This window comes from Bos taurus, chromosome 9 (assembly GCF_002263795.3).
Source record: "Bos taurus isolate L1 Dominette 01449 registration number 42190680 breed Hereford chromosome 9, ARS-UCD2.0, whole genome shotgun sequence".
Taxonomy (NCBI): Eukaryota; Metazoa; Chordata; class Mammalia; order Artiodactyla; family Bovidae; genus Bos; species Bos taurus.
The window spans coordinates 96,631,860-96,643,662 of NC_037336.1; the positions used below are offsets into that span (position 1 = coordinate 96,631,860).

The 11,803-nt window shown below is 45.0% G+C and overlaps 1 protein-coding gene across 1 annotated transcript; it reads left to right on the plus strand.

The window, feature by feature from the left end:
• Positions 1–3,004: 3,004 nt before the first annotated feature.
• On the plus strand, positions 3,005–8,925 carry LOC112448109 (uncharacterized). Its single transcript, XM_059890015.1, has 3 exons — positions 3,005–3,013; positions 4,253–4,920; positions 5,121–8,925. Exons 1-3 carry the CDS (start codon positions 3,005–3,007, stop codon positions 5,155–5,157), a joined length of 714 nt encoding a protein of 237 aa, XP_059745998.1. The 3' UTR covers positions 5,158–8,925.
• Positions 8,926–11,803: the final 2,878 nt, after the last annotated feature.

Below are 11,803 nucleotides of genomic sequence, written 5' to 3' on the forward strand. Positions count from 1 at the left end.
CAGTGCTGCTATGAACATAGAGGTGCAAGTATCTTTTTGAATTAGAGTTTTATCCCAGTATATGCACAGTAGTGGGATTGCTGGGTCATATAGCAATTTTATTCCTATTTTTTTTAAGGAAAAACTTTTTAAAAATTTATTTTTAAGGAATAAAATACTCTTCTCCATTGTGGCTGGAGAATTTACATCTCCTCAACAGTGTAGTCGGAGAAGGCAATGGCACCCCACTCCAGTACTTTTGCCTGGAAAATCCCATGGATGGAGGAGCCTGGTAGGCTGCAGTCCATGGGGTCGCTGAGAGTCAGACTCGATTGAGCAACTTCACTTTCACTTTTCACTTTCATGCATTGGAGAAGGAAATAGCAACCCACTCCAGTGTTCTTGCCTGGAGAATCCCAGGGACGGGGGAGCCTGGTGGGCTGCCGTCTATGGGGTCGCGGACACGACTGAAGTGGCTTAGCAGCAGCAGCAGCAACAGTGTAGTAGGGTTCCCTTTTCTCCACACCCTCTCCAGCATTTATTGTTTGTAGATTTTTTTAAGAATGGCTATTTTGACCCCTGTAAGGTGGTTCCTCTTTGTGGTTTTGACCTGTATTTCTCTAACAATTAGTGATGTGAGCATCTTTTCATATGCTTATTGGCCACCTGTGTGTCTTCTTGGGAGAAAATGTCTGTCTAGGTCTTCTGCTCATTTTCTGATTGGGTCGTTCGTTTTTTTATTTCTCTTTGTTGCTGTTGTTGGTATTGAATTGTACGAGCTGCTTGTATGTTTTGGAAATTGCAAGTATTTTCTCCCCATCCGTAGGTTATCTTCATTTTGTTTATGGTTTACTTTGCTGTGCAAAAGCTGTAAAGTTTAATTAGATCCCATTTGTTTACTTTTGCTTTTGCTCCCTTTGCCTTGGGAGACTGACCTAAGAAAACATTGCTGTGACGTGTCAGAGAAAGTTTGGCCCGTGTTCTCTTCTAGGAGCTTTACGGTGTCGGGTCTTACGTGTAAGTCGTTAAGCCATTTTGAGTTTATGTTTGTGTACGGTGCGAGGGAGTGCCCAAGGGAGGTCTTTTGAGGGGATGAACAGTCAGCTAGAGAGCAGTAACGGTGGGGTCCTGGGAAACCAAGGAGAGTGAGACTTTGTTGACGGTGGGAGTGGTCAGCAGTCACATATGCTTCTGAGAATTCAAGTGAGATGTGCTTGTGTGTCCCAGCAGGTAAGAACATATGGGTCACAACACCCTACGCAGCCAAATCTCAATGGCCAAGGCTCCAGACAAAATCCACTCTGCCCACCAGTCTCACTAAATATATACAGACCCCAGGTGGCACACTGATAATCTGCCTGCCACTCCAGGAGGTGCAGAGGACAAGGGTTCAATCCCTGGGTCAAGAAGACCCCCTGGAGGAGGAAATGGCAACCCACTCCAGGATTCCTGCCTGAAGAAGTCCACAGAGGAGCCTGGTGCGCTACAGTCCATGGGGTCACAAAGAGCTGGACATGACTGGGTGACTGAGCACAGCACACAGGAAAATAGCACGTTTTATTCAACAAATTCCTGACCCACCTCTGTAATGCTTTTGCCCCAACCTGAGTGTTCTTTGACTGAATCTCCATTTAACAATGGTTTTGTAACATCACATTTTATGAGAGAATAGAAAAATCATTCATTCTTTCTCAAGCATTTTTTTGTCGGTAGATTTAAAAACTTTCAAGTTCATAACTTATTATTGGTAATGAAAGACAGCTTTTAAGGATTGTTGTAAAATTTAGGGAGGTCACCATGAAATTACTTTTATGTATGAGCTGTAAGATTTGGAATACTTCCCAGGACTTTCTTCTAGCTTGATGCCTTTCAAATCCATGTATCGTATCACATTAGTGAGAGAAAAAGAAATCTGCTAGGTTAAGACTCGGTGGACTCTTAGTGGAAACCATCGGGGAAGCCTCCTAGTTCAATGAGTGGGATGGATATATTGATTTTGGGTTCAAGTATCATAAAGAAGTTGTTTGTTTGATGTCTGGAGAGTTTAGGCAGAAGATGGGAGACAAGTATATAAACTTTGCCTGGAAATGGGTGAATTATGTCCTAAGTGTGAGGGTGGTAAAGGGACAAGACGCAGGTAATGACCGTGTGGGTGGGGTTGGTGACATTCCGTTCTGAGAAGATGACACAAAACACACTTCGAACTCTCCAGTGATCAGTTTTTTCTCTTTCTTTTTTTAAATGAACCTATTTGCATGGGCTTCCCTGGGGACTCGATAGTAAAAAATCCACCTGCCAAGCGGGAGATGAGGGTTTGATCCCTGGGTCCAGAAGACTCCCTGAAGAAGGAAATGGCTTCTTCAACCCACTCCAGTATTCTTGCCTGGGAAATCTCATGGACAGAGGAGGCTTTCAAGCTACTGTCCATGGGGTCGCAAAAGAGTCAAAGATGACTTAGCAACTAAAGGACAGTTGATAGTTGGGAAAGGCTCCGTGGGTAAGGGACAGCTACCCTATATGTCACCGCAAGCCCCCTGTGGGGTTCTGTACCCCAGTTCCTTCCAGAGTCCTCCCCCTGTCACCTGTGGAGTGAGGGATTACTGCAAACATCGTTCAGCTTTATTTGACCTACTTTACAAAACCAAGTCCTACCATCTAAATAACTATGGGAGCTACAGGGTTATTGCATTTGGATCCTCAAGACACCTTTCCACCTGCCCAGGCCAAACTTAGCAGTAATCTCATGAAAAGTCCTGGGGGCCCTTCTGTGGAAATTACTGCATATCAGACATTGCAGGAAACCTGCTCTGTCTGAAACCAAGGGCTGCCGTCAGTCACGCCTTCTTGGGAAGGAAGCACCGGGTTCAGACATGGGCGGACAGTTCACTAAGAACGGATCTGCTGATGAGCAAAGGAGTGGACAAGTGAAATAAGAGACAGACATTATGACCTTAGGAGCAACTTTTCACTTCCAACTACCATTTTCTGTAGACTTGTCCGTTCTCTGCTGAGCACAAACACCACGATGGATGAAGTACAGTAAATGATGCTATGATTAGGAGCTTTTCCTTTATTATTATTATCACCGTCTTACAGGTCAGGACATTGAAACTCACCTGCCCAAAGTTATGCCAACGGAAAGAATCCTAAGTATCTGGGTCCCAAGTGACTGCTTTTAACCACTGCCTTGCAGACTTCTTCTGGAAGAAGCAACAGCAGTGGCCGCAACAATGGTATTAGCTACACTGGATTGAGAAATGGTTGCATGGAGGCCCTGGGCATGCTCAGTCGCTCAGTGTGTCCAATTCTTTGCAACCCCTTGCACTGTAGCCTACCAGGCTCCTCTGTCCGTGGGATTTCCCAGGCAAGGATACTGGAGCGGGTTGCCATTTCCTTCTCCAGGGGATCTTCCCAGCCCAGGGATCGAACCAGCATCTCCTGCATTGGCAGGCAGATTCTTTACCGCTGAGCCCTCCGGGGGAGCCCCTAGCACTGGACATGGATTATTTCATTTACTCCCCCTCCTGACCCTAAGAGGAATGTGTTATCGTTCACATTTTACCGACACAGACAGAGAGGTTCAGTTAACTGACCCAGGGTCACACAACTGGTGAGGCTGGATGGGGTATCGAATGCCAGGGCCAAGCCCTTCAGCCCTCCAGCTTACCATCATTGCCACAGTCAATCACTCCAACGCTCAGAATGAGCATTTACTGAGCACCTATTGCTTTTGCGGAACTGTGATCACCCTGGAAGTCCCAGCACTGAGGCCAAGCCAAGCGCTGGTAGAAAGAGCAGAAATGTGTTGCCTGGACCTGGTGGGGTTGGGGCTGGGTGGGGGGGTGGGGGGCGTTGCTGCTTATCTCTGCAGTGCTGCCCAGAGGCCATCTGCCTGGGTTTGCACATTTCAGTTTCTTGTGCTGAGCTTGCTGCTTAATTGTGCAGAGTTCTGTTTGCTTTCTGTTTTTAGAATGAACATCGCCAGGCAGAGGGTAAACTCCAGGACACGCACTGCACATTGCCTTTCCCTTGTATGTCCCCAAACCAGCAGAGGGTGTGTTGGTGCTCCAATAAATGAAATTGAATGAAAGCTTCTCTTTCTGGTCTCTCTTCATTATTAATCCATAAAGGCCTTTAAGGGGGTCAGCTTTTGTTGCAATCAACACTAGGGCAGGCAAGGACTCAGGGCATCGAAGTCTTTCTTCTTCTCAAAGCTCCTTTTGAGCCCAGTTCTGCAGAGTCTTGCTTATCTGGAGAGACCGGCAAGCCATAGGAGATAAAAACAGATTATGTTACACGCTTAAATGTGGAACGTGGGCTTCCTGCAAGAGCTTGGAGTTTCCAGAAACACCGAAACTGTCTCCCCTTGGGCGATCCCAGCCGAAACTGCCTCCCCTTGGGCGATCTCAGCGCCTCGGGGGCAATAGCTCTGACGCAGTTCAGACTTCACTCCAAGCCACAGAATCGCAAACAACCTTTCTTCTCAGCCGGGCCTTTGAAGCGCTCTACTCGACCGGAAAACACTTCGGAGCCAAACAGAAGCGGACTCCGACCAACAGCGGCCGGTAGGGGACGGCAGACCCCGGCCTTTTCAGCCGCGGGGGCTGCCGCCCGCGCCCCCAGGTGGGGGTCCCCAGGTCCACCAGACCTGTCGCAGGTTTTCTGCTCAGTGGCTCCACCAGCCCAGCTCATTCCCTTCTCAGGCTGCAGGCTTGGGCTGCAAGGGAGAGGATTCCAAGGCGGGGATGGGAGCTGGTGCGGGCGCCTGGCCAATTGCTATGGACGATTTATGCCTCTGATAGGAAAACTGGAGATGCTGGCCAAGTCGGCAGCTGCCTGCATTCCGGCAAAGTCACAGGGCGGCGGCGGCGGCGGCCTCGCAGCCAGTGCCCGCGCGGCGGGAGCCGGGACCCGCCCCGGGGAAGGATGCGCGGAGCCAAGGTAGGGGACCCCTCCTCCTCCAAGCTTGGCTCGGGTCTGCCGGCGCGTGGCCCCGCCCTCCCGGGGGTGGAGGTGGGGAGCAGGTCAGGTCCCTCGGCCCAGCAGCTGGCTCAGCGTCGGAACACAACCGGGTGGCTGGGTTGACAATCTGTGAACGCGGAGGAATGGAATTTTCAGTGAGTGGGTTTTTCCCTTTCCAGGAGCGCTGATGCTTGGCCCTGGTGCTCCAGACCCTGAAGTCCAGTTTCGAAACTGACCAGAGTAGGCCATGTTTCGGAGGAGGGCAGCCCCTACGTCTCCCCTTTGCTGAGGGCGTGTGAAGAGACTGTGGCGGGCTGGGTGGGAAGAGATGGGCAAAGAGCTCCAATACCTGTATTTCCGTGCAGAGACATTTTACAGCCAGGAAAAACCAATATCATCAGTTCTGCCATAACATGCCCACTGTGGGCATGTCATCTTCCTGCTACAAATTTTACCTGTTTTATGCTGTACCTGTGTTCCTAGAAAGACATATTGTTGTCCCTCAATCGTGTCCAACTCTTTGCGACTCTATGGACTGCACCATGCCAGGATTCCCTGTCCTTCACCGTCTTCCCGAGTTTGCTCAAACTAATGTCCATTGAGTCAATGATGCCATCCAACCATCTCATCCTCTGCTCCCCCCTTCTCCTCCTGCCCTCAATCTTTCCCAGCATCAGGATGTTTTCCAGTGAGTTGGCTCTTTGCATCAGGTGGCCAAAGTATTGGAGCTTCAGCTTTAGCATCAGTCCTTCCAATGAATATTCAGAGTTGGTTTCCTTTAGGATGAACTGGTTTGCTCTCCTTGCTGTCTAAGGGACTCTCGAGAGTCTTCTCTAGCACCACATTTTGAAAGCATCAATTCTTCGGCCCTCAGCCTTCTTTATGGTCCAACTCTCGCATCCAACATACAGTACTGGAGTGGGCTGCCACTTCCTTCTCCAGAGGATCTTCTGACCCAGGGATCGAACCTGGATCTCCTGCGTTTCAGGCAGGTGCTTTACCCTCTGAGCCACCAGGGCTCATAGCTTTGACTAGACGGACCTTTGTCAGCAAAGCAGTATCTTTGCTTTTTAATATGCTGTCTAGGAGGTTTGCCATAGCTTTGCCATAACTTCCAAGGAGCAAGGAGCTTTTAATTTCATGACTGCGGTCACCATCTGCAGTGATTTTGGAGCCCAAGAAAATAAAATCTGCCACACTTTCTATTTTTTACCCATCTGTTTTGAAAGCCATGCAAAACATTTTTGTTATTAACTCTGATTTAAATGGCAAGAAGTAGCTTACCATAGGGTATATTGATTGCAGGTTAAAAGGGCATTTATATGCCCTTAGCTATGAGTATTCACATGCTCTGTATGCTTCATGTTATGTACAACTACAGGTGAGATAATCCCCTGGAGAAGGAAATGGTAACCCATGACAGTATTCTTGCCTGGAGAATTCCATGGACAGAGGAGTGTGGTGGACTACAGTCCATGGTGTTGCAAAGAGCTAGGCATGACTTGAGTGAATAACCCTTTTACTTTCACTTTCAAATTGATATAAGTACAGTAAAATTAATAGTCTAAAACTAGCTAATGTGCTTATTAATCAGAAAAAATATCCAATTTCTAAAAGTTCTATCCCATTTAGTAATTTGACCTGTATGACATATATATGTATGTATGTGTGTGTGTATGGATAGCTTTATAAGAAAAAGTTGTATTACACATTGTACTAAGTTTCTTTTTTCTGCCCATCACTGAGACATCTTTTAATTTAAAAAAGTGGATTATATAGATCTATGAAATAAGCCACGAGAACAAAAACATTGTGTACTTTTTGTGGTTACATATAAACAAAAGACTGAAAGTAACAATTTATACTGCTGGTCAAGCATTAAGTTGTCCTTATCAGAGACTGTCAATTTAAGTGCTGATAAATGGTGAAGACTGGAGCTGAATTCCCAGAAGGTCAGACCTTGGAGATTTCTCTTTTGAATAGATTACTGGTAGTTGTTGTTCGTCTTTCTTACAAAAGTAGAAACAAGTATGTTGTTTAGTCACTAAGTCGTCTCCAGCTCTTCTGCGACCCTGTGGACTGTAGCCCGCCAGGCTCCTCTATCCATGGGATTTCCCAGGCAAGGATACTGGCGTGGGTTGCCATTTCCTTCTCAACGGAATCTTCCTGACCCAGGGATTGAACTCATTTCTCCTTCACTGATAAGTAGATTCTTTACCACTGAGCTACCGGGGACGCCCAGAAACAAGTATACAAAACTGGATTTAGAAAAGTGGGCATTTAATCAGTTACAGCGCCCTACTGATCAACAAGTGATTTCAAGGTGATCAACAAGTGATTTCAATGACAATCACTTACGCTGGCCTGGTCAGCACTCCCGCCCTCCTCTAGATGACAGTCCTCCAGATTTCTGCAGCCAGCGCCCCTGTTCCCAGATCCAGCATCTCCTGGTGCTTCAGGACTTCCCAAGTCCCTCAGCAACCCAAGAAAATGGGACATCTTAGAGAAGACCCTACCGTGTCTCCAGGTATGGTCCAGGGAAGGAAGACAAAGCCCTGGTTCATTATTACGAATCCTTGGAGAAGGAAATGGCAACCCACTCCAGTACTCTTGCCTGGAGAATCCCATGGACGGAGGAGCCTGGTGGGCTACAGTCCACAGGGTCGAAAAGAGTCGGACACAACTGAGCGAATCCTTAATCAAGAGCATCCCTTAATCAAGAGGCCGTTTCTATTAATTCTGCAAATGGTTGTTAAAAGCCCATTCATTTTAAACTAGTAGTTCAACTGTCCTGTGTGCAAGCTGCCCTGAATCTAGCTCTCCACATCCTCCACTGTGTCACTGAGTTAGTGTAGCTAAGCTCATCACGTTATGTTATTCGAGAAATGTGAGCTATGTAGAAAAGAACAGACTGAGCCAATGCTGAAGCGATTCACCAACTTTCCTTATTTTTTAAATATGTTAGGTTTTTAAAGATACATTATTTCTTTATCTCTGGCTGTGCTGGGTCTTGACTGCTGTGCTCGGGCTTTCTCGAGTTGCAGCCCGCGGGGGCTGCTCTTCCTGGTGGTGCCCGGGCCCTGGAGCTTCGGAGCTTCAGTAGTTGTGGTGCCCGGGCTTGGCTGGTCCGCAGCATGTAGGATCTTCCCCAACTGTGGATTGAACATGTGTCCCCTGCATTGCAAGGCAGCTTCATAACCACTGGACCACCGGGAAAGCCCCTGGTTGCTCTAGAATCGGCTTTTGATATTGAGAAAGGACATCCACCTAAGATACGGCCGGTTTGCTGGGTCGTATTGACCCTAACTTCTGTCTCCCTTTGTGCTAGTTTGGTTTTGGAATCTGATATATCTCTAATTATTTTTCGTGTTGTACTAATTAGCATCACGTTGCCCCCAGCCATTTAAAAGAGGCTTTGTGAGGAGTCAAGTCAGAGGCCACCCCATCTTGACTAAGTCTTTTTCCCCAGTCATAATTTATTTCCTCCGCTTCCTTCTCATCTTCCAGCTCTGCTTCGGATACACCTCTTCTCTACAGAAAAAGACTTTTTTTTTTTTTTAAATGAAATGTCTACAGAAAGACATTTTCATTAGAATTAGCAGGGGTAACAAATTGTAATAGCTTGTTTTTCCGCTTCCCGTGTCTTTAGAAAGTCTCCCGTTCGCTTTCTTTGAAGCCGTTCATGAGTGATTACCTTGCTCTGCTCCCCTGACGCCCTCGCATGCTTGTTCTTTCCTTCTTTTATCATCACACCCGTGACGCTGCCCGCCGGGACTGCTTACTGAGACATCATTTGTGCTGCTTTTATCTTCAATAGACCACTCCTCCACGTGACTTTTTGATGGTAATATTGTCAAGATTTTCTCCCAATGTGTGCTCACTCCTGTTTCTTTGTAGATTTTTGTTTTAATACCTCTATTTTGACACATTTTCCCCCTGCGTTATTAAAGGGAAGGTTTTGCTCATAAATAAAAATGGCTTTTTAAAATGTATTTGACAATGAGTTGGCCTTCTACCCCATTTTGGTAAGAGAATTGAAGACAGCAAATTCTCTTTGTTGCATAAAAACTGCCACTGAGCTTCTGTGCTCCCGATTAGAGAGATTTGAGGCACTCCTGCCACGAACGATTTGCTATTGACCACTTTGCCTGTTTGGGTCAATATAACTATCAGTATGTTTCGAATATCAGAACTTTCTGTGACCTTAAGTATGCGTATGAGCAATTATTAAAATTATATGTACTATCAGATATCTCAGAAATACGTTTCCCAAAGGGAAGAATTTTATTGGACTGGTCTGTATTCAAAGCGTGTCTTACTTTGTGAAACCTACAAAGTAGGTGAAAGATTTCTTATACCTGGATCAACATACTGATCAGTATCTACGGGATAGGCAACGAAGTGTGTCGGTATTTCTAATACATGAATGTCATTGACCCCATGGACTGCAGCCCGCCAGGCTCCTCTGTCCGTGGGGATTCTCCGGGCAAGAATACTGGAGTGGGTGGCCATGCGCTCCTCCAGGGGATCTTCCAACTCAGGGATCAAATCCAGGTCTCCTGCATTGCAGGCGGATTCTTTACCATCTGAGCCACCAGAAAAGCCCATAGATCAGATAACAGGAAATTATAATTTCGTTCATGTCTTAATGAAACCACTTCTTTTTTGTTTCGTTTTTAATTTGTATTGTAGGATAAGTGGTTTACAATGTTGTGTTAGTTCCTGCTATGCCGCTAAGTCAGTCAGGTATACACGTATCTCCTCTTTTTTAGATTCATTTCCCATAGAGGTCATTACGGAGTATTAGGTAGAAACCAATTGGCTTCCATCACCAATTTTTTTTTCTAGTCAGTAAGAGAGAGGGTTCAATGTCACGTGTTGAAACTACCTCAAAGTTTCATTTACCTTCTTACTTGTTAGGAATCCAGACCTGTTAAAATTTCATATTATTCCCAGTCTTTTACCTTATGGGTTGAATAGTCATTGCCTAATAGTTTGAGGATAAATAAGTGCAGTTTATTTATGTTTTCCAGACTGCGAAAGTGAAGAGTTAAATCTAAGAGATACATTTACACTTGCTTCTGGTGATGACATTCTAGCCATTATTTCAGGAAGGAAGTTGATTCACAGATACAGGACTAAGTAAACGGGGGAGGCACGTTATGGGTCATCACAGTTTATTCTTTCTGCGAGGCAAGTAGAGTTTCCAGTCACATGGCAATGATACCTACAGTGGTATATCCATAACCCCTCCGTCTTTTACCCTTTAGTTATTTGTGTATTTTGTTTGTAAGAAATATACTAACAAAATCACATGAAATAGTTATGTTTGTTATTTAATAATCTAGGCCAAAGTAACTAAGAAATAAGTTCATGATAGTTAAAATTCCACTGGAAATGCCTCTTCACTCACTCACCTCACACTATTATGACAACACAAGTGTTTACCTTGGTGTTCACCTCCTGTCCTTAAAACAAAAGGACCATCCCACCACCAAGAAAGACTCTAGGTAGGTAGGAAAAAAACAGCAAGGGAAAACCCAGAAATCACAGTTAGGTCCAAAGCACAAGACAATCAGTAGGTGCAAGACAATACATATTACGGTTTCACAAAATATTTTTAAATGCTTTTATTCTGGATATAGAAGTTCAGATTCATTTTGATTACATTTTGCATACTTTCTGAAGTTTCACATTTATGAAACAAAATGATTATTTTACTGTGTATATAAGTTCTGCAAAGCATTTCAACAAACATTAAGATTTTAGGTTTTGTGGAAGAACTTTACCAAAGGCCTTTTTTTTAAATTAAAAACAAAAAAAATTTTTTTTTTGAGCCTGCTGCTGCTAAGTCCCTTCAGTCGTGTCCGACTCTGTGTGACCCCATAGACGGCAGCCCACCAGGCTCCCCTGTCCCTCGAATTCTCCAGGCAAGAACACTGGAGTGGGTTGCCATTTCCTTCTCCAATGCATGAAAGGGAAAAGTGAAGTCGCTCAGTCGTGTCCGACTCTTAGCGCCTAAGTTACCATTTTTCGCCCATGCAGCACAGCACACAGGCATGTACACACAGGCACACAGCCCTAGTGTTATGGGCAGAAAGCTTTTTTACCAAACGCCTATTTTTAGATGACTTCTGCATCAAACTATACCATTTCATTTTTTTTAAGAGCAAAATTTCATTTTAAAAATGTCGCTAAACGTATGTTCAAGCCTTTGGGGGAATAATCCAGCTGTTTTGCTGAGCCCCCCTCTTTTATTTTTTTCAAGGTTGCACATGTACAAAAAGTAGATTCACTTTGTTACATAAAGGATGTACTTTGGGAAGACTGGAGCTACTTCTAGTTAGCAAGTTCTTTGCCACACAGGTAACAATTTATCACAATTTGGCAAGATACACTTTTTACATTTGAGGTTAAGAAGGAATGTAGAAATAGCTCTGGGCAGAAAGGAAAGGCTTGCATGGAAGTATATAACCTGTTGTGATCTGATATTTTACTCCACACCCATATTATAAATAAACACAACTGGGAAAGAAATCCTCCCAACACTCTCTGCGCTAAAACTAAAGCCCGTGTGCTATATTAAGAGAAGTGGGATATATGTTTGCATTTGTAGGGATGGGCTGGTTGGTGGTTTTCATGACAAAATGCTTGCTTTCCTTTCCCCACCCTCAAAAAAAAAAAAAAAAAAAATGAAAGAAAGACTCCACAAACTTTGTCACAGTAGTTTGTAATCTGAAGTTCAGAGTTAGGATTATAAGCAATTAGAGAAGTACAGTCCGTTTTCATTTATAGGTGGCGCCAGTGGTAAAGAATCTGCCAGCCAGTGCAGGAGATGCAAGAGACAGGGTGTTTGATCCCT